At 46.4% G+C, this 27,204-nt stretch overlaps 2 protein-coding genes across 2 annotated transcripts; one reads left to right on the top strand and one right to left on the bottom strand.

Moving 5' to 3' along the window:
• The first annotated feature begins 6,796 nt into the window (after positions 1-6,796).
• Positions 6,797-10,606, top strand: LOC8051102 (ribosome production factor 1). The gene is made up of 9 exons (XM_029992065.4): positions 6,797-6,954; positions 7,082-7,138; positions 7,204-7,284; positions 7,362-7,457; positions 7,727-7,880; positions 8,005-8,087; positions 8,451-8,629; positions 10,246-10,372; positions 10,492-10,606. The coding sequence occupies exons 1-9, from the start codon at positions 6,841-6,843 to the stop codon at positions 10,531-10,533; spliced, it is 933 nt and encodes a 310-aa protein (XP_029847925.1). The 5' UTR covers positions 6,797-6,840; the 3' UTR covers positions 10,534-10,606.
• Positions 10,571-26,092, bottom strand: LOC8051101 (very-long-chain (3R)-3-hydroxyacyl-CoA dehydratase 2). Its single transcript, XM_029992066.4, has 7 exons — positions 25,834-26,092; positions 22,050-22,167; positions 21,065-21,172; positions 19,762-19,883; positions 18,707-18,746; positions 17,155-17,293; positions 10,571-10,915 (listed from the first exon to the last, which is right to left on the bottom strand). Exons 1-7 carry the CDS (start codon positions 25,917-25,919, stop codon positions 10,836-10,838), a joined length of 693 nt encoding a protein of 230 aa, XP_029847926.2. The 5' UTR covers positions 25,920-26,092; the 3' UTR covers positions 10,571-10,835.
• Positions 26,093-27,204: the final 1,112 nt, after the last annotated feature.

Raw genomic sequence — 27,204 nt, 5'->3', positions numbered from 1 at the left:
CTAAAGCATCGGCCTTTGTAGAGGATCGTCAACTACCGTTTCAGCTGCTCGGCACCTCGGTAAGACAACAGAAGGTCAGCAATGGCGGTTGTAATTTGGCGCGTGTGTAAAGCGTCTATACCTGGGCTCTGGACATGGGCGTACCAACCGGGGAAGGGGGGGGGGGGGGGCAAGGGGGGCGCTTGCCTCCCCCCCCCCCCCCCCCGTTCCCCGGCCCCGGGGTGGGGGGAGGGTTTGGTTTGCCCACCCCACCCCTCCCACACTCAAAAACAGGTTGGTACGCCACTGGCTGTGGATGTGTAAACGTTGAAATTATGATCCGACGGTGGGCCACCGCTGTCCCCAACGTTGCGTCTCATTTGAAACCGATTGGCGAATCCATTGAAACTGCTATCCAATGTATTCAAGGGTAGTTGCAGCCACCTCTTAATATTGGTAACAGAAAGTATTCAGCGGGCCAATGACAATCGATCGAAATGTTCCAACATTTCCTCAATATTGGCCCCAATGAACCGCGCTGCCCGGGCCTCATAATTATTGTCAGTGATAAGGCGATCCCCATCTCTGCAACTGTGCGATTGCCTTATAAACTGGCTTGCAAACAGGCATAAATAAAGATTGAATCACGCGGAGTTTACAAAACGGACGTGCCTATAATATATACACTTCCCGCAAAGCTTTCGGGACTTCCGTGCAGAGGCTACGATTACGGCAGAGTGGTTCCGACCGTGATGGATCGAACTCGGTACGAGCAGGGGTTTCCCCAGGAATAAAAATGGGGGGGGGGGGGGGGGGGGGGGGGGCGAGGCACAAGGAGGCAATTTTTTTCCCTATTTACTTCACACTTTTTCCACTGTTCTTTTTTTTTTTTTTGTGGGGACAGAGACGCAAGCGTGGTGCCCGACAGAGGTTCTGAAACTTTACATTCAACACGGCAGTTTAAACATTTAATGAAGAACGAGTAAAGCAAAAAGCTACGTCAGAAAATCTCAGTCGCAGTATCAGTACTGAGATACAGCAATGAATGTCAATAGCGAAAATATATTCAACGGGCAAACCTCCTCTCTGTTCTCCTTCATGTCAACGGAAGGAGGAGCCAATGAGTTAAGCCGCGCGGAGGAGAGGCGACGAAATGGCTCGTGCTCTGATGTGATGCCACTGTTACGTTAGCTCCCCATTGAACCACGTTTGAGCCAGCGCGCTCAAGAAAAGAAAGGTTTCGCGCAAAATATCGTATTACGTGTGTTTTGTTTTTCTTTAGCCTAAGATTGTTTTAGGGGGCGCCCTCAGACAAGCTAGAGTAAGACCCCCCCCCCCTTAAAAGGAGTGGGTGGGGAAATCACTGGGCACCAGGACATTCGGCAGAGCAGAGCAAGGTCACAGAGATGCCGTGCCATCGGGCGAAAAAGCGTACCGGATGAAGTTCCCTGGACAAGACGGCGACGGGAGTCATAGTACCTGCGCGTAACCTTCCTTAGGTCACCGCAAAGACAAGATATCTATATACAAACAAGACCATCCTCGGTAGAGAGCTGACGCATGCGCGTTGCGGTTCGACTGGGGGGCGAGGGGAGAGATGCGCGCTGACCCAATTGGTGGGTTCTCGAAGAACTTGCCCGAGGCATCACACTGACATCCAAAAAACGGACCAAAAAAAAAAAATGGCCGCAACGCGTGTGAGCACAGTCGCCGCCGTACCAGTCGCCGGTGCTCGTCTTATGAGGAGGGGAGGAAGTGGGAGATGATACGTTTGAAAAAAACTTGCACCCCCCCTGGCCTTGAGGAAAGGACCTTTTTTCACGGTTCTCCTACCTTCCCTCCTCTTCACTTTACAGGCTGGCGCATGACCGAAACCGAAACGGAGCCACGAAGCACGCGTGTGTTGCATCACCAAGTTCCTCGATTTTCCTGCAGGCGGCGTTAGTTATTTGGTCTCTTGGTTTCTTGTTCTTTTTTTTTTTTTTTCTAGTTGGGTGGGTGTGGTTTGTTTTGTAATTGCACGGGGCTGGTGCGCTGTCTTGTGTGTGTCTCTTTGTTTTATTCGATGTGATTGGTGCTACTGAATAGAAGGTAAATCCGTTTTTGTTCGCGTTTTTTTGTTGTTTGTTTTGTTCCTGTAATTATAGGAGGTGGTCCCAGGGTGGTACATTGAAAAGCAGTGGGCTAACGCTGCTCTCCTGCGGCTTGGAGAATTCTTCAAAACAAATAAAAAAAACACTTTTTTTTTTTTTGGGGGGGGGGGGGGGGGGGGTTGTTTTTGAAGAACGGGAGATCGTCGGCAGTAGGGCGACGATTTTTATAACGCAAGCTGGTTTCCAGTTCTGCTGGCCACAGAAGACAAATAAATGATAGTCCATCGGGGAAGTAAAGAATGATGCGCACTTTCTCTATAACACATCTTTAGCTTTTCCGCCACTGCCTTCTGCGCATGAATGCTTAGAGTTGATGATACTGTGATCAATCTGACATTGATAGCGCCGTATTTTCTCGCTTTTGTTTTAGTGTAAACGTGACCACTCCACCAGCAGTATGCACTAAGAAGAAAAATAGAGCACTGCCTCAATTTCTCTGGTCGGAAATGAGTCAGGGGCCGAAATTGATCGCGGAGGCTTACTACACAATACAGGGACAGTGCCCTATACCACGCACAAGTGTGTGCCAGCCTTTCCGAAAAGAAAAAAAAAAAAGACAAGGAAAAGTAATTAGTCGTTAGTTGTTTATACAGCAGGACGTTAGTCTGCCAGAAGATGGCGACATTTTTACCCACTGCAGATGAGAAAATTAGCCGGTACGGTACAAGTATCCACTAGCCTGGGGTCTTAAACGTGCATCACGCAGTATAGTGATACACGACTGGACGCCGGCACGATGGACATCCAGATCCCTTTCCGCAACACCGGTACACCCTGAACGTCCATACCCACCCCCAAGTGCAATAAAAATCAGTATATCAATGCGATTGGACCGAGAAGTTTAGAAATGGCCGGACAAGCGCATTACACACAGAAAGGGGACACTTTTTTCTTAAAGTTCACAAGAGGAGTATATATATATATATATAATTTTTCTTATAAAGTAGTAGTGCGGCAGGTGGTCTGCACGGGGCGATATTTATAGGAGCCTAGCCCGGTCCGGTTGTCTCTTGGTTTTTGGCCCCATGAGGTCCGCTTTATTTTCGCCCAGTATGAATACAACACACAACCCAATAATTAATGCAATAAGCATTCTCTTTTTTTTATTTTTACAGCGAAGTTTATATTATTTGCAGGTGGGAACTTTTCGTGTCAACGTTCTCACGAAAAAAAAAAAGTGATGCGTGCATATCAAGCATCCAACATACAGCACAACAATATTTGTTTCAATAAAGCACAAGCACAAAACGAGCCTCTGATCCACACAACTGATGATAAAGCGAGCCTGATGACAATGCGAAGCACGTAGCGCTCACCGCATACGTTTCCCGGTAAAGATTACTGTTGCGCAAGCTGCCGCGGCGACGGCAGCTTGCGACGTGGGGAGTGACGTCACTAGCCTTTCATACGGAGTGTTTCACGTAAGGGTGACAAAAATTCCTAAAATTAGTGTATCCGAGCTAAAAAGAAAATTTTCTCGGACTGCATATGACTCGTGGTGGCAAAGTCAGAAAATGCGCGATACTTACTAATTAGTTCGCTCGCTTGTAATGCCCGTCTAGGAACCTTGACAGCTAGTGACGGAGGTTGTCTCGCCTTCGGCCACGACGAGAGAAGAGGGGCAGGAGGAACTCCCCTCTTCCCGAGAATGCCTTTTGTGTGTCGCAGAAGTCGCTATTGTCCCCCTACAAGATTACAGAAGATTAACCCGTCACTCAGAATTCGTACAAAAGCAGCCGCTTCGGTGGCTGGAACGACTAGGCCATTCTCTCGACGTCAGCCTCGCCGTAGCTTTGCTCGTCTTGAGACGACCTACGTCACGACTGCGTTGGATGGCACGTGGTCTCCGCTGGGCCTTCTCCGAGCGCTTGCCAGAGTGGGCCGTTTATAACGAAAAATACAGCCACCAGGCTCAAAATACAAACGTGCGATTGTCATTTACGGATATTGTGGATCATATTCAATCTATTTTTGAACACGACGGGAATATTTCAAATTTCGTTGAAGTATCCCTTTAAAGACCGAGGACCAGTTCGCGCTTTCCACTTTTCCCCCGCGTCCTCCTCTCCCCCTTCCACCCTGTCCGCCGTTGGCTGTTTCCTCCTCCCCCATAGTTAGGAGGATCTTCTGCCTTGAAGAATCTGGAGTCTGATCGTCGGCCTTTAAACAATTTTCTCTGAAAACTTTGAGACCCTCGCCTAAATACACAATGTTAAAAAAAGTTTATTTATTATTTATTTATTCTTTTTTTTTATCGCAAAAATATATTATGCGTGGCCTGACCTTCATTCTTCGCCGAAAGGTAGCGCTAGGGGTCAGAACCAGACTGGAACCAGATGCCAAAGTTTCAGCACGAGCCAACGTTACTAAAACACTCAGTTGGGAAACTCGCCGTCGAAACCTGGGCCGCTGGCGTCCACCGAGACCGAGCTAAATACGACAACAGCGCCACTCTTTATCGTTTGTCTGTACTGTGGTCACCTTGAGCTTTTTGAAAGCCTGTTTTTGCGTAAAAACAAACGGAAAAGACTTTTTTGTATGAAATTTATTGGAGTTTAGTACAAAATGGAGGGCTCGTGATGTTTTTATAATCTTTAGCTTGCAAAGCTTTGCGGAACAATTAATATTGTTTTTATACAACCATGCCTCAGCGGTGCTTTCAGGTAGCGCGTCCCGACTTAGGTGCATTTTAACTTCGGTAGTGATTCGCGGCGCGTCCGCTGGGGAGCCGGAGGTGGCACCCCCGTAACCTCTTCCGCTGTACCTGTTTCGGCGCCGAAATGGCCAATTAAGACCAAAATAGAAGTAACGCGCAGTTCCTCGAGTGGCCGCTGCGGGAGAAATGGCGGCGTTGTGTTCGCCGTTAGTTCGGTTCTGGAGGACAAATCGGGGCCACATTTTCAGAGCAGTCTCCTAACTGAGTGGTTCTAGTAACGTTGGCACGAGCTTATATTTTATTCAAAAGTGAATAGTGATTTCCTGAAAATTTTAATGGGGAAACGGGGGCCATTTCCGCCCGTTTTCGGTTTCTGGCGCCATAGAGCACCATGTATTCGGGTACTCCGTTGGACACAATTTTGCCATTGGCATTTTCAGGAAATCATTTTGTGTAACTACTGATGAATGATGCCTCCCGCATGGGAGGCGAAACGTCTAATGAAATTTTTTTTTTCTTATGTCAAGTCGGTGTTCTTATTTTAATTAGGAAATCATTTATAACTACTGATGGCATCTGGTTCCAGAGCCGTTTTGATCTGGTTCAGAGCTCTGATCTGGTTCGGACCTCTAGTTTTGATCTGGTTCGGACCTTGGGGCGGAGAATGAGCGTTCGGCGATGCGTAGTGCATTTTGACAGCGAAAGAATCCTTGTAATTTTTTTCCGGGACACCCTGTACTTTGTATTTGTACTAACACCATTTGCACCGAAATAAACTTTGACAAATACGAAATATTATTCAGTGCTTCGGTTAAGGGCGGTGGTTTGCGCCACATATTGGTGATTAAACAAAGCTTTTCAGGACGGAAGTGCTCCTTGATAACTTAAATATTAGCATTTAATCTTTTTAATTTTCAATAAATGTAAGATATTTTGCAGCCCTATTAAAGGGCAGCTCCGCCGTCAATTTGAGCGTTTTTATCAAAACATATTTTCGGAAAGGGTACTAAAAATTTAGCCTATAGCAGCGCTTAAATTATGAAAAAACTGTTTACATAATTTATAATCGTTAAAATACGCCGAAACCGATACCGAAACTAACTTGCCACTCGACTGGTCCGCCATTTTGACGTGACGTCACATATGTTATAAACACTCGCACGTGTGCAGTTTGAGCCTGGCCAGCCTGGCAGCAGGCCACTGTTTTGGGTTCGTGCCGCGGATAAAAATGGACTCATCAGGCTCGTCTGAATCGAGCAACGATGAGGATATGCTGCTAGATGTTGAGGACGATGACGATAACCCGTTCTCATACGATCCGCCGGCATCGCCTCTGAGAAAACCGCCAGCGGCGGCTGCATTCGTGATCCGCCGCCATGTGGACCCAGATGCCACTTCCGAAGCGGAATGGTAAGGCAGCTTTTGTTGCTAGCACGCCAAGAAAAACTGATCGACGTTATGCCTTTTAATTGGAGGCACTTTTTGTTATATCTTGGGGTCTGACAGTAGACGGTTTTAGTAGACCGTGTTTTCAAGCGACGCTTCCACACACAACACCAATTTCCTCCAGTCGCCATTACGCGCTCTTACATAACTGTATAAACCGATAACATAAGCAAAAAGCAGACAGTCGCTAGCACCAACTAGCTACAAAGCAAGCACCCTGACCAACATGTGACGTCACGCCAACGTCAGCGCCATCATGGCAGCCTCCGTGTGCCGCTCTTGCTCAGTGTTGCCAGTAGGGCTGCAGCAAGTGATTTGGGTGTGTACATGTAAATTTCAAAATTCATTTCCTTCTAAAAAAATTAATATTTTTCCGAGATATTTCGTACACATGCTCAAAAAGGGCATCCAAATACATGGTGAAACTTTTATAGAAATCGGTGACCATCAAAATTACGACGGAGTTGCCCTTTAACAAATAGAAATAGTCGCCCATGCCATGCCCACCAACAAAATTGTCTGATTACTTGCGCCACCTAGGATACAATAAAGACGTGTAAAACGTCAAGCCTTTATCATCGTTGCGGAACACGTGGGAAAAACAACATGGCTGATCAGGCAGACGAATATGTCTCGGTCCACAAGAGAAACATCTCGCAGATCAAGAACAAGAAGCGGAGGTTGGAGGAATACCTTAAGCTCAAACGAGAAAAGCAGAAGGTAAGTCCGCGTCTCACTTTCGAGCGATCGGGACGCGTACGCGTGTCACGAACTCTATTCAAAGCGTGCAGTCTGTGACGTTCGCGGCTGCTAACTCACGTGTTTTGGTCTCTTGCGCCCGTTGCAGCTCAAACGACTCGCCCAGCAGAAACGCCGCAAAGAAGCGAAGGCCCTCGGTGACGATGTAAGCGGCGACCTGGGAATGTTGTGCCAGGATTTACTGACCTATTTCCGATCGCATCAATGCAGGCTCCCCCAAAACAAGTTCCACGTACCATTGAGAATACCAGGGAACCAGATGATACCATGGTGGATCCCGAAGATGAAGAGGTACCGCCCTTGAAGCCTGTGTTATGAGCCGGAATTGACAAATTAAAAATAACTTTAATGAAGCGTTTTCTTACAAGGTCCAACTCGACGAGGCCATGGATGAGATGGCAGCTTACTTCCGCAAGGAATACACACCAAAACTCCTCATCACTACCAGTGACAACCCACACAGGGTAAGTAGCCACGACATTCATCCCCACTATGTCAGTTCCGTCAACCGACATGATTGTCGCTCTTGTCGTTTTCGTGCAGCATGTGATTACAATTGAGCCGTTTTCAGAGTAGTTTTTTCGACTACATAATCTCCCACAACATTGGTAGGGGCTATGTGTAGGCTATGAGTCACAACATTGGAAGGGGCTATGAGTCATAGCTCCTTTTTTTAGTTTCGAAATTTGTTAGTGCACAGATTTAAAGTGATGGCCTTACCCTACGCTTGCAGCGTACCATCAAGTTCTGCAGGGAGCTGAAACAGAGCATCCCCGACGCGGAGTTTCGCTGGCGGAACAGGTCGCGCATCAAGAAGACGGTAGAACAGGCCGTCGAACGTGGCTACTCAGACATCGCCATCATCAACGAAGACCGCAGGCACCCCAGTAAGTTTGTCGTGCAGTTTCTCAAAAGATTGCTCGCCGACTCCCGTGCATAAAAAGGACTGGTCGCCTTTCAAAGAGAGCATTTTTTTTTTTTATTATATCGGCTTGTTGTTTTTTCCAACAGATGGACTTTTGCTGACACATCTCCCGGATGGCCCCACCGCCTACTTCAGGCTGAGCAGCGTGAAGTTCTGCAAGGACATTAAGGTAGAGGTTCACGAATAGGCCTTGCCAATCGTGCTTGCATGCATAGCTTGCTTGTGGCATCCTTGCACCCTGATGGCAGTCGGTCGTACTTGTTTTCGCCAGAGAGCGGTGCCAAGTGGTACACTTTCTTCATTGCAGAAAGGCCTCTAGCACGTCTGCAGACAGTTTTTGTATGACCGATGCGAAACATGTTTTTTCACGGCGCTAATGCGCATCAGCACCGTGACCGCAGCTCAAGAGGAAGCTATTGAAGCATCTGGTCACCAATAGCTGCTATTGCACAACCTCCAGTGTTTGCACGTGCAGAGGTGTCGAAGTGCGGTACGGCAAGAGACTTTTCTCACCTTGGTCCCCGCCTTCCAGAAAAGGGCGTCGTACACGGCCCACCGGCCCGAGGTGATCCTGAACAACTTCAACACGCGGCTGGGCCACTCGGTGGCCCGGATGCTGGCCTCCCTGTTCCACTACGACCCCCAGTTCCAGGGCAGGAGGGTGGTCACCTTCCACAACCAGCGGGACTACATCTTCTTCCGGCACCACAGGTGGGCTCCGCGATTTCCGAGAACTAAAAGCCCCTCGAGAAAATCTCTCCTCGCTTTACTCTGAAGTACCGTTGTACGAATGCACTAGACATGTGCCACGGGCAAGTGCTGCGCTGTCGTTCGGGTCCGAGCGTGCACTTAGTTGACACTATCTAGAATAATCAAAGTTCGTTAACAGCCGCTCTCCATCTGTGTGGGATGTCGCCCCTCTAGTATGGCTCCCAGCCAGCAATTGACGCCGGGTGTCTCTCGACGCGCTGAACAAACGAGGCCCGGCCGAATGCCGATACAGCGCCCGTGTCCATTTCATATTCGAGCTGAATCTCACTGTGACAGCATCAAAATTTTAATACACAGGCTCCCATTATTCTAGGTGGCTTCAGTACAAGTCTTTGAGAATTTGCTCAAGTGCAGCCCAATGGCAACTCCGAGTAAAAATAAAAGCAGACGAGCAAAGTGCAGTTTTCAATCGAAGCCAAAAGCGTGGCACCTGGATTGCATCTCCGACCGCCCGCTTAGTGTCCTGTGCCGCTCGTGCATCAAAGTGTGCTTGATGTATTGCACCGTAGGAGCCACTCTGTAATATGGGTTGTCGCAATCCTGGCGGTGGGTTGTGGAAGCGACGACGAAGACAAACGAACGTCGGTGTTGCCGTGGTGTCCAAACTCGCGGCTGCTGCCGGAGTTTCCGTCGAGAGACCGGCTGCAGGTGTCTGCCAGGATTGCGGCAAACCATAATGCAGCGTAGTTCTAACATCAGCGGGTAGATATTGTGGGTGTAAAAATAAAGATGCCGTATACACACCATTTTGGAGGTGCATTCCAGGCACCATACCGGAAGCAGCGCGTCTTGCTCGTCGTTTAAAATTGTCCTGTCTACAACAGTGGGGCATCTAAGGAATGGTCGGCCGACGCCTACCTATCCTCACAAACTCTGCCACACAAAACAAAGCAGTGGCAGCACATGCATCCATAGTTCAAGTGTCATGTTCGAAACCCCCTTTCCACAAATGTGGGTAGCGAAACGTCCTTATGCGGATTATTATTTCAAGCTATACAGCCACACAAGTCCACCCTTCGCTTTGTAATTCATGTACGGTAGTGCCAGATCACAGACGCATCATCCACCTGTAGCTGGCTGTACTATCGGGGAAAAATGAAATGCGAACAGAGGAGCGCGTGGCTCGCGGTACAGGCTGCGCCGCCTGGAAGTGAGCCTAGAAGCGAGGGTGCGTGGCCTACTTCGATGTGTTCACGCCCCTCCCTCTGCGCTCCCCAAGCTTCAGCAGTACGCCTCTTAGTGCGCTGAAAGCTATCACCGCTATCTTTGCTGGCTCGGCGCGCGCGGTGCAAAGAAGCTCGCCGCACTCGCCGAGCAGGCAAAGATAGCGGTGACATCTTTCAGCGCACTGAGAGGCGCACTGCCGAAGCTGGGGGAGCGCCAATCTAGGGGCGTGAACACATCGAAGTAGGCCACGCACCCTTGCCCCTAGGTTCACTTCCAGGCGGCGCAGCCTGTACCGCGAGCCACGCGCTCCTCTGTTCGCATTTCATTTTTCCCCGATAGTATGTGTGTGCGACCCATTTCGTCATTTATTTGCGGGTCGAATGCTGCAGGTACGAGTTCCGCAACGCGGAGCGAGTCAACATTCAAGAGATCGGGCCGAGGTTCACGCTCAGGCTTAAGAGCCTGCAGAAAGGGACCTTCGACTCCAAGTTTGGCGAGTATGAGTGGGTGCTTAAGGTATGTTGTCCGCTTCCGACCTGCCCCGGAACGTTCTCCTTGTAACGTTTACGCTACGGCATTGGCTCCCTTAAACTTGCAAGCAACCGGTGAAACCCAAATGTCTTCACTTTTTGCAGAGGCACGAAATGGAAACAAGCCGGAGAAGGTTCTTCCTGTGAGACGCGTCGTTGCCGGGCAAGAAATCGACAATAAAGATTTTTTTTTTTTTTTTTTCATATTGGAGTTTGGCAATGTTCGCTTTATTTTTAAGCAATGTCGTCCGCAGCAATTCCGTCTTTGCGTCCCAGTTTTCCGTTTTTAAACTTGGTGCTTTGTTCGTAAGTGAGTATTGCGACGGAACCCTCGGTAGAACAAGAGGAATGTTAGGTTGCGGCCAGCCCTTGTCTCCGATAGTGGCAAGCCAGAGCAACCGAAACTGCAGTTGAGGCACAGAGGCGATGAGGCCACGTTTCTCGCAACCTTAGTGCCGCTTCTCGTCGGCCTTTGGGGCGAGGAACTTCCCTCTCTGCTTGAGGAGATGACCAAACAGCTGAGGAAAGACTGAAAGAAAAAAAAATTAGACGTTTACAATTCTCTGTAATGCCGATTTAGAGTGCAGCTCTTGAGGAGGAGGGGACGGCATGTCCCTCCCCCTCCTCCGTACCCTGCCCCCCTCCTTGCATGTTGCCCTCCCATTTAGAAAAATATTTTTGCCAAATTTAGCAAAACTTTCTTTGCTAAATTTAGTGACGAGGGTAGAAAGTTAGGTGAGTTGGTGATTCATAATAATTAAAAAGCGCAACAGGACAACGGACACAGAAGGAGACACAGACACAGCGCTCTTTAGTGAGAAATTTTCTTGCTAAATTTAGCAGAGAGATTTTCCTGCTATATCTAGCGGAAAAATTTCTTCACTAAATTTAGCAAGAAAATATCCCTGCTAAATTTAGCAAAAAAATTCACCTGCTAAATTTAGGGGGAAAATTTGCCATAATGCAACGCGTGCGGTTACCCCGACGCCGCTCAACCCGGAAACGGGCGCCTAAGAGCTGCGTTCTAAAATTTACACAATTAGGATATGCGACTTTCGACAAAATGCAACTGAGGGGTCCAATAAATTTCAATTTGCAACAAAACCTCAAGTTTCTTGCAATCTAGGTTCCAAACTCGCATAGATATATCCCAAGTCGAATGCAATCTGATCCTTTAGGCCTGCTTCGGACAAGCAATTTTCCCAGCAATTTCGGGGTTGCTGGCGAGTCGTTCCCTATAGACCTACACGCTGTTTAGAAACAGAGTTAAACTTGGTTCTGCTTTTGAAGTGAATCACCTTTCTGACTAAATTGCTCGTGGAGATAGGTTAGTAATCTCAACACTATTTAAAGATATAAAAATGGGTTATGCAGAGCACACATTCGTCTGCATCTCGAGCAGGGGTTGCGGTGATGTCGGAACGCCGAACTCCGATTGGAAGGATAGTGGGTAGACTATCGGGCAGCTAGCATTGAAATCTACCCACTATTCCTCCATCCGAGCCAATCAAAGTTCGGCATTCTGACATCAATGCAACCCCTATGCAAGAAGCAGACAAACTTATGCGCCGCATTAACCGCGTGTCTAGGTATACAAGAAAATTACAATTCTAATGCAATGTGATTGCTGCGCCAAACTGCGCAGAGGGGCTAACCCTGCTACATCCTGCTACATTTTGCCGAAATCTGGGTAATTTGCACCAAGCCTGCGACAAAAAACCAGTTTCGGTCGCCTTTCAAAACCGAAACTAAAGTGAGCACCGTAATTGAGCATGTGTGTGTTAGGTGGCGCAAGTGGCCGACCGACACAAAGTACTTTGCATCAATTGTCCATCCGGTCCTGCATGTTTTCCCGCCATCTGACGTTTCGCGCTCTCGTCATCTCGTAAATATTGTCTTGCAAACTTTTTTTTTTTTTTTTTCTTTTTTTAAGAGGGGACACTACCCAATAGGGTTAACTTTTTAACCTATGGCTTAAAGGGACACTGACAGGGTACTTATGCTCGCCGAGGTTTTTATTTGTACGTGACATATGAGAGCTCAACTACCCAGAACAGAATTTGCGGCTCGAAATTCGGTTTCTTTCCGCCCAAAAACCGCCGCTCAAGAACCGGCCGGTTCGAGTCTCGCTCACTCTCCTTCTCGCGGTCACGGGCCGTTTTCTAAGGTATCGATGCGACCACCAAATTTAATCAAAGTCGTGGGTCACTGAAAGCACACACTCAACATTAAAAATAGAAAAAAATATGAAACCCATTTTTTGTGGCTTCTAAAAAGCTGCAAATACGTTGACTGAAAAAAAAGTTCCACAGACAACCGGAAGCATTCTGTGCGTGCGTCGTTTCGCGTATCGTGGGACTCGCAGGGACGGCGATGGCAGCGGACGACGGGCGTGGGACCTCTATTTCAGAACTGTCGTTCGCGGTACCGGCGAATTTTGTCTGCCTTTAAAAGATAAATTTGGGACTGGTCAAAAGAATTAGTATTCATCCCGTACGACACGCCCGACCACCAAGCCGATTTGCACGAAGACGTCGCCGAGCCGTCGCTCCCTTCTTGTGGCTGAAGACATCGCTCGCGCAAACGTCAAGCGCGACGTGTCTACTTCGAGTGGAATATGCACGCGTACGATTTCTTTACTAGGTGAGAATGTCGCCAATGCGTGGTGCATCCCGACTTCGACCCGGGAGTGCTTCTGCTAGAGGAAAATCGGCAGCAAACTTTCCCATTTACAGTTTATCGGCTGAATTATTACTCAGGAAAGAGATACCCCAGTTTCGATATGCCCCAGTAGCGCAGTCGGGAAGACGTCCCCATCACACGCGGTAGGACCGGGTTCGATCCCCCGTCAAACTTTTTTTTTTTTTTTTTTTTTCAAATATTCTCTGATGTTTACATTTCTTTTTTTCTTTTTTTTACAATTATTACTGAAGAAACAAAAAAAAATATAAGAAACAAATGTTGTGGACGACACGTCGCTGAATTAAATGGTATGAGATTTCCTTTTTGACACCATGCGAACTCAATGTAATCACTTTCCACAAAATGCAAGGAGCATATAAATCAGGTAGCGTCCGCTTTCCGAGGTGCTCGTAAATGGTCTACAGGAATTGCAGCCAGCCATTGGTCCCGATCCCGTTGATCTTTCGGAAACTCTGTCGCACAATGCCACTTCTGTTTCGGGCGCGGGACATGTGAGCCAGCTCTTCACGCAACATCTTGGGTGTATTCTTTTCGGAGCCGATCAAAATCCACCACGGGCACTCACTACTCATCTCCAACTCCTCAATGTACAAAACAACTCATCTTGGAGTACAGAACAACGAGCGGAACATACATAACTGCAAAAGAATCCCACGGCGACCAGTTCCCATACGCCGCATGTCGTCTGCTACCGGGAAGGAGAAAAAAAAAAAAAAAAAAAACACGGTCGGGTGTAGCCACGTGACTTCCGCCACACACTCTCTTCTCTCCACTTCTCCGACCTCCGTCGGGTTTTGGTTTCGATTTCGAGCAGTTGCGTCTTTTGGCTTTATTAAAAAAATACGCTTCTCTGTTGCAAAATATTCACTGGGTAGACCTCCGACACCATAATAAAGCGCCTGGCAAAAAATTAAAAAAAAATTTTGGGGGGTGTCAGTGTCCCTTTAAAGGAGCGATGCAACAATTTTTGTACTTTGCGCAAATACCGCTTAAAACGGATCCCTAACGTTAATGACTTATGAAACACGCGTTCGTTTTTCACCCCACGCAATGGAAGTCCCAGAAAAGAATTAAAGACAAACGAGCAGCGTTCACCCCCTCAACTCGCAGCTAGTACAAGCGGCCACGTGATCTGAAGCCGATTATATGCCGCCAGTGTTGATCATAGCCACGCGCTGGGGTTGGCAAAGCGCAGGACACGCGCTGAGTTCCAGACATTGTTATGGCTCGGCTGTTGTCGTCGTTGCAGCGATTGGACACGGGTCACTACCCGAGGTAGCGATTATCACGAGCCCAAGTCGAGTGCCCACGCAATGCTCGGGACCAATCTATGAACCGCATTCAAACATCGTCACTTGGGTGTACTGCGATCCCCACGGTACGTCACCAAATTTTGCGAAGGAGAGATTGAATGAAAATGATCGCTTTTGTCCTTGAAATTACACCGCAACAAAGGAGTTTCTTGGCCAGTGGCGTTGCGTGCGAGTATCCTTGAGTCCCAGGTGTGCCAGTAAGCTCGTGTCAAGTGAAAAACATTTCAATTGAATATCGTTGCACAGCTCCTTTAATATGAGTGAAATTTAGAGTATATACTGGAAGTTGCAAGGCAGAATGCAGTACAAGGTTTCATCAGTGTACATGAGTTGTGAAATAACTTGTAGCCATTTTTATCAGGAACACACCAACTTTGTTTAGGAAAACTATCGTTAGAAAACCAATGTAATACCGAACATTTTTCTACTCTAGATCTGCAGCAGAATGCCTAGAGAGTGCAGCTGCAAAAAGAAAATTTCCAAAAAGGAATTTACTTCATGCTAACATCGCAGTGAAAAATCAAAGAAATTTTTTTGCCTTTTATGTCACGCACAAAATCTGAACATCTTTTATAAAAGACATCCACAAAGAAAAAAAAAAAAAAATTCCATAGTTGCACTGCCCATAAAATTCCACGTAGGAAAAACAATAAGAGAGTCTTTCCTCTTGTCCCATTAACAAACGATAGTTTTCCTAAAATGAAATTCATGCCAAAATGTGGAACGGTGGAAAATGCGTTCAAAGTGTTCTAATCCCTACCTTTTCTTTAGCTTCAACGGACCGAAAATAATTTATAAAAAATTAACTATGCGGTGTAAACTAATGAAACTTTCTGGAAATACTCTCCAGGCGCTGGTGGATGTAAATAGTATGACATTTTTCAAAATCCAACTTTTTTTGCAGAAAATTTTTTTCTTCTGGGTAGTGTCCCCCCTTAAATATTTTCAACGATAGACGCGAGTGTGTGCGGAGGCTCTGACGCAATAGCGTACCGGGTACCAGCCATGCCATCATGTTGTGAAACAAAACCGCGTTTTTGCGCGGCGGAAGTTAAAAATTTGTTAACTGAAGCACTCGCTCTTGAAAGCAACAGCCGTGGGAAAACTATATTTGGTCCCTGCCTTCCAGTCGCCGTGGTCGCGCGACGTCGGGTATTGCCGTTTCCACGTTGCTGTAGATATGGCGCTTTCTCAAATGAAACTAAGTACCACCACATGTTCATCAACATTCCTGTTCTTGTTTAAATCATACCATTACTACAAAAATCCCTCTTCAACTCAAAGACTGCTGTGTCAAGTATTGATTACTTAGGTTTCTCTCGGTGGACATTCTCTCGGTGAAAAATCTGCCGCGATAAGAAAGTTGGTGAAGAGAAGTGAGCTAAAGCAAAGAAGGCATTGGCTGCGCTGAACCCGCACACTGCGCTTGTTTGTCTCGAGTTCAGTCATTGCACAAAGTGCTCCAAGAACTTTTTGACTCTGGCTTGCGATGTCTTGCATCGATGCGCTCAGGTTCTTTTTTCTATTTTTTCTGTGTGGGTTCAGCTCATACCTTGTTTGCCTGCCTGACAAGAATGCGCCGCTGGACTGTTTTTCGTCGTATGTTCGAGAGTTCCATTTTGCATACAATTTCAGGAATCGGTTGGCGACGGAGCAGAGTGACATGGTTTTAATTTCAATCAAACAGCCGTTGTCTCCGCTCGCGCGACGAAGCACGCGCAACTGCAAGACTGCTGAAGTTGCCCTCATGTGTTTGCGAACTTGATTGCACAACACAGGCACCAGCCGAGACGCTTGCAAGCCATTGTCTTACGTTTGCTTACTTTTGACGAAAATCTGGTACGTCGGGAACCAGTAAAACGGTGGCAAGTGGTTTTTCGGAATTGCTTGGCAACGCCTACGGCACTGTACACTTGTGGGATGTCTCAGCAGTAAAAACACAGACAGTGAGTTCCGTCACAACACTTCACATTATAACACTACACAAGTCACAACACAAAGTGCCCTTCATTTGTACAGTACTTAAAACAAATATATTTTTATTTTTCTAAGAATATCTGCTCCAAAAGCCACCTTTCCTGCTCCGAAACACTGTCCTGGCTGCTCGAAAAGCCACTTTTACTGCTCCAAAACGTTGTTTTGGTTGCTCCGAATGCCACATTTGCCCTTCCAAAACACTGTTTTGGCTGCTCCTAAAGGTGCTCCAAAATGGCTTAGGCCAATCACATCACTGCTAATGATAATGGGGAAAATTGCATCGTCCGAGGCGGGCCTTACGGGGCTGGGGCGCACATAGATATACCGAGCAGTATGCAAACGGGGGCTCGCAGAGATCTCTCGAGGTGCGTGCAACATGTGCACTAGAGTCTGTGTTGGCCCTTCCCAAAAATCAGACTCTATTCGATAACTCTCGAAACGTCCTTCAACATGGCGATTGGCTGATGCCACCTAGAAAAAAAGACTTCAGCGTTCCTGCTCCCCCCCCCCCCCCCCCCCCAGCCTTCGCCGTGAGTGGATCCATGCAGTGCCATCTAGCATGCGTCAGCGTCGCGCGTCTGGCAGCGTCACACGACGAGCACGATGCTGGCATGCGGCGACGTCAAGACGCACGCGTCTGCCACTTAGCGGTGACTTGCGTTGAGCTTTAGCATGTTTGCCGCTTGGGGCGAGTCGGGGACCCGCTAACAATGACGTCATGCTCAGGGCTTATCTTCTGGGGGGAGGCGGGTGGATCGGATTGACGTGTACTTACACGGAACGTACGATGCGATGATGAGGATGACTGCCGTGTGGTAGTCGAAGGAGAAGTTTGCAAGGTTTGGCAGTGCTATGCTGAAGAGGCCACGCTGACGGATGTAGGGCAATGCCGCGATCATGGTCACGATTTCACCCTGTCCCGAGAGAGGTGGGTGACATTTGTTCAGCGTCTCGACGGGTGCGGTTCGAGGAAGAAGTTGCACAAGTCTATGGCAAAAAAAGTGTCTAAAAAATGCAAACTACGTGAAAAAAAAAAAAGAAAAAATAGTGGGGGTGTTTGTTTTTTGCGACTGCACACTTAACTTTGCATGATTCCGCCTCAAAACATACCCCTTGGCCTGAACCAGATGAAGGTTAGAGATCAATGTGTTTAAGGTATGTTCGGTTTTGCTTCACTGCCTCCCCTGCCTGACATCCCATTCAACGCTGTTCACAAAACATGCACCGGTGATTCATGCACGTTGTGCACCCATAGCGTCGGTGCATAGGTCCGTACCCACCGAAAATGCCGCATAGTTGTACATCAACTCTGACAGCATTTGATGTATGACCTTCCCACTAAATCTAGTTGGAAAATACTTCACGAAATGCAGTGAGAGATGTCAAAGGTCACATAACACAATGGCGAAACTTCTTACGTTCAGATCGGAAACACATTTTATGTTAGAAAAAACCTGCAAGTCCAAATGTTATGAAAAACCCTTCATATAAAAGTAATTTCAACTTAGGCAAGACGGTATCTAAGGGCTGATACAGGCAAAAGATATCTTTCAAATAACTAAGAGGGGAAAAAAAGAAAGAAAGCAAGTTCAGGACATCCCAGTAATCTGCTGACGAATCTAAGTACTGTAAAGTTCCAAGAGAATGCGCGCCGAAAGGCCAATCCAGTTTTTTTGGCTAAATATCTGTAACCGGTAGTTCTTCCCACCTGTATGTTGCACAGTGAAATGCGAATCTGCTGCGTCTGCAATTTGCGGTATGCGTTCCCGTAACCAAGTTTGTAGCGAATTCCTGCGTTTTTGTCCCTATCTGCCTGCGCGATATTGATTCCCGCGTGTTTATTGACTTGAGCTGTGTCTGCGATCTGCAGCATTCGTTCCCATGAGATGCGGGTTCTCGGCGGATCCTTCGCATTGTGAAATGCGGATCTGCTGCATCCACAACCTGCGGTATCCTTTCCCATGACACAGGAGTTTGTAGCGAATTCCCGCGTGTTTATCGCATCGTGAAACGCGAATTTGCACTGCGGTATTTTTTATTTAAGAATACTATTAGAGGGAAATTTAAGAATAAGGTATCAGTTCCCGTGTCACGTGGTTTGTAGCCGGTGCCAGGGTGTTTATGACTAATTTTTATAAAGCTTTGCTGTGGCATCCCTAAAGATAACCCACCTCATGTTTTTCACCATTTATCTCTTCATTTTCGGTGGGCGTTCTTTCAGAACCTTACAGTAACTTTGTAAGTGAATTAGCGACATGTCTGTTATGCCGGTCACCCTGCCGTACACATTCTCATTTTGGAAGTAAATCAAATAAAGAAGCTCTTACTGTGACACCCGTTGGGTAAAGCACGAGGAAGAAGGAATACCTGCAACAATCAGATCATTAAAATCAATGACAACAGTGTAGCTATGACACAATCACAGTTAAGAGTTCGACAGTAGTTAGCAATCAACTTAGTAATAGTTTCTTGGCGTTTCTTATCAAACAACATGCATAAACCATTTACAAAGCCTTTTTCCTGAGGAGATTTCCTCGTATCAGTGAAGGAAACGTCGGGCTTAACCAAAATCAAATTACAGTAAAATCCCGTAAGGGCACCCTCCACCGAGAGATCGCCCATCCCGTTTTTCTGGCTAAACATCTGTAACATAAAAATTGCGAAACATCGCCCACCCGCCGATTCCCACTGGGCGTCACGCAACGTCCGACGGGAATCACGCATCAACGGCGCGATCGGCGGTACCAATGTGTCCGAGAGGCGAGTTCACAGCGGGTTCCCGTGTTTTTGTCTGCGATCTGCTCGCGATATCGGCTCGCGTGACACTCTAGTTGTTCCCGCGTGTATATTGCATCATGAGATGCAATTCTGTTGTGTCCACGATCTGCGGTATCTGTTTCCGTGACAGGCCAGATTGTAGCGAATTTCCCGCATCTTTATTGCACCATGAAACTTAATCTGCTGCGTCCCAATCTGCGGTATCCGTTTCTGTGAGATGTGAGTTCTCAGCAGGTTTCCGCGAGTCCTTCGCACCGTGAAACACGAATCTGCTGCGTCGGCCAGTTGCGGTATCCTTTCCAGTGACACATGAGTTTGTAGCGAATTCCCGCATGTTTATCGCATCGTGAAACGCGAATTTGCCGTGTCCGCGATTTGCGGTATCGGTTCTTGCGTCACGTGGGTTGTAATGGGTGCCCCTGCGCTTATCATTAATTTTTGATAAAGTTTTGCTTTGGCATCCCCAAAGATAGCCCACCCCATGTTTTTCACCATTTATCTCTTCATTTCGGGTGGGTTTCCTTACGGGATTTTACGGTATGTTCAATTGCTCACTTTTCCTTGTGCCCTTATGTAACTAGTGAGAGAAGAAAAGAGAGCTTACCTGCACCAAGCAAGGGGGTACGGACAACAGTTGTACAGGGTCGCTCCGTAAAAGGTGTATCTCGTGATTTCCGCCAGACACCACGCCACGAGCAGCATCACAACGCCGTACTGGTTCTGAGACTGGAAATGGGAAACCAGTCGTGTTGTACTCTGTTCATGCCAACACAGTGAAGGTATTATCACAACAGGCAAAACCTGTTACAGTAGTGTCTTGGGTGGGAAGTAAAAGAGCCCACACAGACTTTTAAGATCAATATTTACAGCGCCAAGAGATATACTTGAGTGTGCATGCCACTCCACAAGGAAAGGCAATTTGAAGCAAACAACACATTTAAATTTTGAACTCCCGCAGCAGGGCACCTACTAGAATGTGCCACTCTATGGGAGTAAAATGCTGCTAAACTCCTTTTCCAACAAACCAAGATTTTGGTTGTTATTCACAATGCTCAACAGTAAATCGTCATTTTACTTTTTTTTTTTTTTTCACGGTAAACAAGTGTGTTTTCTCTTAAAGGAAAAAAATTCCCTTTGTTTAAAGGGCGTAAAAGCAAAGAGTCATTACAATGCAATATTTCGGTTGTTTGGTTAAATAATAATTTTAATTTTTTTTTTCTGAAAAAAAAAAAAAAAAATGTCTTTCATTCTAAAAAAAAAAAAAAATTGTTTGAAAAGTGCAGCAGCAAGACATTATCAAACTGAATTACTTTTGTTGCTTTTATGTAAAGCTTGTCACCCCCAAAAAATGTACTGCGTGTTCCCTAACTGCAAAAATAGACTGCATCATCAAACACTCGGTTTCCGTCCAATTGAGCCCTGGCGGTCTGAACCGGACGCCAAATTTTCAGAACCGTTATCTTATTCAAAAGTTGTCAGCGATTTTCAGAAATTTTCAATAGTAAACTGGTAGCTGACAATGCTCATGAATACATGGGACCGAATTGCACGAACCATTGCAGAAAAAAACCTATTTTCCCATTAAACGCTCCAGAAAATCGCTCATAATTTTTTAATACAATAACGGTTTGTTCTGAAAATTCGGCATTTGGTCTGAACCACTAGCACCACTTTTGGGCGAAGACTGAGCGTCAGCCGATATACACTTCGCTTTTGCTGTGAAATAGACCCTACATTTGTTTTTTTGGAGGACATGCTGAACCACACAATGCAACTCTTTTCTTTTTTTTTTCTTCTTAGAGAGTAGCACAGGTTCGCCCGTGCCTTGCTCTCGTCAAATGCCGTCCACGCAGCGAGGAAAAACTTGTAATGTGTTACAGCGAGGAAAAGAGCAGAAATAAACTTGCCTCGGGAACCGGCACAAGGATGCCCCAGACGACCATGAGCCGGGAAAGGATTTGGATGAGGGTGAGGAAAGGACTAGTGGCCACCAGGCCCACCACACAATGGACAACCTGGAACAATAGACGCACAATGGAAGAAAGGCGGCGTCAGTCTCGGGTGGCAGATGTACGTGCCCTTCCGGCCTAGAGTAGGGTGCAGACAACTGAGCGCTTGTGATGCCCCACCACAAACCACACGTCCAAATCGGCTGCGGTCAATATTATTTCGTTACGCCGAAATAACTCAAGGATATTTTGGATGCATTACATGAGGGGGCGGAAGCAAAGTGAAAAGTAGCGTGTGCAACAATATTAATGAAGAAAAGAAGCGCCGGTGAAAACACAAACGGTAAAAATCAAACGTTGCCGAACACCATCACTATAAACTAATATTTTGCATCATCCTAAAATTGTAAGATTTTACGATGATGTAAAAGGAGTAAGAGTGTCCATCCATTATTAGACAGCTGTATTGTGGCACAAGCTTGGCACTAATAAAAGGCATGTTCTCCAGGAATCAATACAGACATGGGGTGAGTGATTAAATTACAAATATCGCTAGGACGAGGACAGACGAAGAAGTGGACAGGACAGGCGCTAAATTACAAATAGCGCCTGTCCTGTCCACTTCTTCGTCTGTCCTCGTCCTAGCGCTATTTGTAATTTAATTATGTATAACCAACTAGCCCGCCAGAATATTTTAATGGGGTGAGTGCCTTAGTGGCAATAAAACAGCAAACATCAATTCAAGCGATTTATTTTCTTTTTAAATTTTAGAGTATTCTTTTTCTGAGCGTCTGTCTCCAAAGCTGTCCTTCCAGAATTCACTCTCTTTTCCTATCCCATCGCAGACACAGCCACAGTATTCAGCAAGCCGACCATTCTCAGGCCCACGCGACTCTACAACAAAAATAAAACTAAAAGAAAGATACGCCGCGTGGTATCGTACCTCGAGCAGCGCTAAAGTCTGGAAGAACTCCACCGGGAGGGCGACGTGCGGCCACAGGCCGTGGAAACTTTTGTTTTGCAGCAGGAACGCCAGGGTCCTGACCAGGATGAAGCCCCACCTGGCGGAAAAACCACGACACCAATTTCAAGCGCTGTCCTTACAGTGATGGGATTGCTGCGCCATTTGCACCAAACTGCGCCAAAGCACTTGCCCTGGTACATCCCGCTACATTTTGCCGAAATGTGAGAAATTTGCGCGCACATTGCTTCCAAACTTGTTTTCACTTTATTAGTACTGAAAATATAGTAAGTCAGGCCCCGTTACATGGCCGGATCGTTACAGTAGGCTAGCGTGAATTTCCAAAACTTTCGATATCGCCTAAATAGCATCATTGTCAATTTGGTCTCTGTATCAAGAATTTACAGTACACTCGGAGGTTTCGTAATATTTTTCATGCGCATTGTCTGTTCTTGCTGGATGGCTAGCATTGTTGAGTGTGCTTGCCACCGCATAGTAGGCATTGAATTTTGCATATCTTGCTTCGCCACACTGCATCCGCATGCTAAAGCACTTGCCCCAAGCAAAACCTTACGCACGATTTCTGAAAAAAAAAAACACACAAAAAAACTGTGGCTAGTATATATGATAGCGATATTCGGACGAGATCTTTTTCATATTCAAGATCCATCAAGAATCTTGACTATTGCAAGAAAAATGTTATGAACTGCTCTATATGTTTATATTTTGTCAACTCGTTTAGTTATTACCTTTATAAAGCTTCCATCTGCGAGATGGCACAGTGAATACGTACAGGAAATTAAAACTAAATTAATTGGAGCAGTCAGTCTAAGCCTAGAAATAATGTTTGGAGGGATATTTATTTTTTTATTAAGGCATATTTAGTGTTTACATGCATATTTTTGTTACGAAGTTCTTATATTGCCATTGTTGTTCAAAATAAAATGACAAAAGCTTTGCATTGGATCTAAACTAAGAATTGCAGTTTTCTTACGACCTCCAGAACTTGAAGAAAACATAAATTTTGGGTGCTCGATATTATTAGATTCTAGCATTATTTCAATCGACTATACTATACTTTGGTTTACGTTTAATTTTATACCTAAAATAACCATGCACAGCAGTTTCTACTGCCCTTCATCAATCGGCATCCTGTTACTGTGCCTTGTACTTCTATGTGGAATTAAACTTCTAGCTAGGATATCAAACCTGTCATGATGTTGATGCCAACAAAAAGTTGCACAAAAGCAGGAAGGCAAAAGCAGGAAGGCAGGCAAAAATAGTGCAATGTCATATTTGGTTGAAAAACAGTGTAATGTCATATCTGGATGAAAAATAGTACAATGTCATATTTGGATGAAAAATAGCGCAATTTCATATTCTTATGAAAAATAGCTCGTCTTCATATTTGGATGAAAAATAGTGCACCGTCACATTTGGATGAAAAATGGCGCAATATCATATCTGGATGAAAAATAGCATGTCTCAGATGATTTTTTATCAAACATAAATCTTGACATGCTATCTGCACTACCATTTTTTAGACCACCTGGGACTGGGTGAAAGAAACACGACGACGTCTCAAACACAGCTAACCACTTAACTCAGTTCTCCCTCCTTTTATACATCCTGAACCCACAATCGTCACAATAAAAAAGGCTTACACCAGCTCGCCTGCGCCCTAACTGTTTTTTCATCTATTTGCACTAGTATGAATAAAAATTAAATGTGTGCTTATGCTCCAAAAATACTTTTTGCTGCTCCAAAAAAGGTGCTCCCAAATTGCTCAGACCAATCACATCGCTGTCCTTGCCAGAGGTGGCCACCTGACGACTCCAGCATACCAAGACAGCTTCAAGAGCACACTTCGGCAAGCCTTCCCGAAGGTCGCGTTTGTCTGGCAGGCCTGTAGGGTCAACTAAGCCAAATGCAGCTGAACTCAAGGCACTGCCAAACAATATGTAATAAAGTGTGAAATGCAGGACATATTTGAAGATTTTCGTATCTCTTGCGGGACGGGTGGTCACCCTACTCCAAACGGAAATGTTAAAGCAGTCTGCGACAGAGCACAACAACTTGGCTCGAGCTTCCTCACACCGTAAGTAAAGCTCAAGAAGTCACAGTTTCGAGTTGTGACGATTGCGCCGATTGCACCCGCTCTGCACCAAACACCAAAGTGACGGCGCCCACAAGAAAATCAAGGAATGAAGTGCAGACGCATTGTGTCTGCATGATGAGCCTGCAGTCTGTGCACCATGCGTCTGCAGAGTCAAGTTGTTGCACTCATGTGATCTGGAGTAACTAACCCAAGCCCCGCTCTGGCTACCAGCAATCAAAAAAAGAAAAAGAATTGGGATGTGTGTATGTTTGTACAGCCTAGAACTTGGTCTGCCTCAACGGGCGACGAGTCTCCCAGCTGTAGATGAGAAATTTAGCCAGTGCAGTAGAACCGCTAGTCTGGGGTCTTTAACGTGCATCACGCAGTTGTGATAAACGACCGCACGCCGGTACGATGCTCACCCAGATCGAAACGGGCAGGGGTGGGGATAGAACCCAGGATCCTGGGTTCAGCAGTGCGAGCGCTCCACGTGCTCCGAGCTGGTCTGTGCTAGCCCACTCGGCCATCGATCACCCCCCCCGTCCAGCAATCTACCTTTCTAGGAAGTCGCAGATTCAAGGCTTTTGGGCAGAGAAAACACACCACATGCACATTAAGCATGCCGGCACGACACTCTCTCGCTCGAAAGCCTGTCGTGGTTGCTCATAAATTTGTGGAAGGCAAATTTGTTTGCTGGAACCATGATTTCTAAATGGGTGGATTGGAGCCGACCCCGATGTCGAGGTTCCTAAAATGCGAGTTCCGGCCGAACACTGACACAGCACCTGGTTACAATCTGTGCCTTCGCTCGTTATCACTGCGATGATGTCAAAATTCCAGTGCACGAGCTTTGTGTATTCCAGGTGGTGTTGGGTATGCTTCCTATAGGGGCACGACACTGCGATTCAAACACAAACGCAGCTATACTGCAACCACGGTTTTACACCCCGGCTTGCTGCACTACTAGGAAGCGCAAGGGGCACTAAACTCCCCATAGTTGCAGCTGCACCAGCTTGTAATATGCGATCACTGTAAATGGCTGTAAATGTACTGCAAACGAGGAGTTGGATGCGAACTTGGACGATAAAAGTGGACGCTGAAGACATACGACCACTCGTCGGGGACACTAACCCGAGGCTATCCCATTTCGTAGCGCTCATACGATTAAACGTTATCTGTAACGACCGCGAACGGTAGTGAATATTTTTTTTTTTTATCTTTCTATTCCCGAGAAAGAAATTAAAGATAGTCAGACTTGAATCGCGCGATTTGCCGGAAAGGCCGCCTAAAGGAAGTCATTAAACAAATGCGGTTTTCCTCATACGTACACTTGGCAAACGGTGACAAATTCCTCACGTATTTGTTTTATAGAAAACAAAATTCCGACTCGATTTCTTTTTTGTGTAAAATCGGGAACTAAAACGACAACAACAAATAAACAAGAACTAGAAAACATTAGCAAACGAGACAACAACCACTTCTCGTAAACCGCAAACACAGAAGCGTCAGCACTTTCGTTTATTTCAAAGAGTGGTTTCTTGAGGTCAAGCAAAAGAGTCACTACCGTCGTAAGGAGCAGTTTAAAACAAACGGATATAGTTACAACTGCCAAGATTTAAGCACAAAGTCCGCTGTTTCTTTAGTATAGAATCTGAGAAGATACCTCACCCGACACATTGCAGAGCGTTGTAGCAAGCCAGGTACAACTTGCCTTCGGCGCTCGGTCCACGTTTCGTAGGCGCTGCTTTCGACATTTTGAGGTTCAAGCACTACAGGATGTCAACGCTGAAGGCACCAAAACTGAAGGTAACTACGAACAAAGCAGGTGCGGCACCGGAGCTCTCACTTGTCGCGTCCGCTCAAACTGCGTTTTCGAGATTCCAGTTTTCCTTTCCTCTAAAAAATTTCCCAGACAACTGCCCAGTGTTCGCAACCGGTGCACCTATGCCTCTATACTTAGCTAAACTCTGCCGCGCGCTTGGTAGCAGACGAATTATCCTTTCTTTCTCGTAAAGCGATGAAAAGGAAAAAGAGATAAAATATATTTAAAATTGTGAAGAGTTGGTGTTTCTCACTTTTCTTGAACGCCTTATCCGTCGGTAGGAATTTTTTAAAGAAAACGGTCTGTCGCTTGTACGCACTAAAGTCACTAGGACAGCAGCACCCACTGATCTCCATGACAAAGAGACCAGTCGCAGTACCAGGCACGTAGCCAAGATTTTGTTTCGGGGGGGGGGGGGGGGGGGGGGGCCGCCCATGACAAAATGCTGCTTGAGGGGGAGGGGGAGGGGAGGTCCCAGCAAAATGGAGGTTTTTTTTTCTTTTTTCTTTTTTTTTGGGGGGGGGGGGGGGGGAGGGGGGGGGGGGCGGGGCGGGCTTTATGCCTCCCCCCCCCCCCCTGGCTACGTGCCCACGGCCAACCCCCCCCCCCCCGTCACCCCTAGGTCGACTTTCTTTTAATTAATTTTTGTTTCATTTATTGGAATAAGATTAATGTCAGTCAATCAACTTTCACGGTGTTGGTTTAATAATGCAACATCTCCTAGTTTCCGCGTTACACCTTGCACCCACTATGACGCTTGTCCTTTGCAACTAATGATAAACAGCCACATAGAACTCACTCCGCGCCTTCAACACTAAACACGACAAACCTTCGTTTCTTCGCCAGTATCGGAGTTTTGTTTTCAAATATGTTCAACCAAGCCCTGCTTGTTTGAGCCCTAACTTTTTGTTTACTGAAGTAGCAGTCTGCAACATCCAGCCGCTTTTCAATTGTTAGCTTATATTGATCAGATTAGAGCCACTAGATCAGATATGTCAATCGCCAAGCGTCGCTACCTGTCTAGCAGACGTCCCTGTCAGCTGTGTCTTGAAGGAGAGCACCTGCTAACCGTCTATGCCGAGCAATTCATTTTTTTTTTTATTCACGAAAAATTACCAAGTTAAAAGGGGGGGGGGGGGGGGTGCAATGATATCCGGTAGTCTTGTCTGAATAGTAGATTTTGAGTTCGAAGCGAATTCGAAGCGAATAGTGGTTTT

This window comes from Ixodes scapularis, unplaced genomic scaffold (assembly GCF_016920785.2).
Source record: "Ixodes scapularis isolate PalLabHiFi unplaced genomic scaffold, ASM1692078v2 PGA_scaffold12__126_contigs__length_90152505, whole genome shotgun sequence".
NCBI classification, from domain to species: Eukaryota; Metazoa; Arthropoda; class Arachnida; order Ixodida; family Ixodidae; genus Ixodes; species Ixodes scapularis.
This window is presented reverse-complemented; position numbering and strand designations above follow the sequence as displayed.

Excerpts from the sequence above, each read along its gene's own strand:
- LOC8051101 (XM_029992066.4), bottom strand. The coding sequence starts at position 25,919 with ATGTCGAAAGCAGCGCCTACGAAACGTGGACCGAGCGCCGAAGGCAAG. Across the intron at positions 19,884-21,064 it reads TCCTTGTGCCGGTTCCCGAG|TCTCAGAACCAGTACGGCGT; the intron begins GCAAGTTTATTT and ends TCCCATTTCCAG. Across the intron at positions 10,916-17,154 it reads CATCGCATCGTACGTTCCGT|TCTTTCCTCAGCTGTTTGGT; the intron begins GTAAGTACACGT and ends TTTTTCTTTCAG.
- LOC8051102 (XM_029992065.4), top strand. The coding sequence starts at position 6,841 with ATGGCTGATCAGGCAGACGAATATGTCTCGGTCCACAAGAGAAACATC. Across the intron at positions 7,458-7,726 it reads CCAGTGACAACCCACACAGG|CGTACCATCAAGTTCTGCAG; the intron begins GTAAGTAGCCAC and ends CTACGCTTGCAG. Across the intron at positions 7,881-8,004 it reads CGAAGACCGCAGGCACCCCA|ATGGACTTTTGCTGACACAT; the intron begins GTAAGTTTGTCG and ends TTTTTCCAACAG.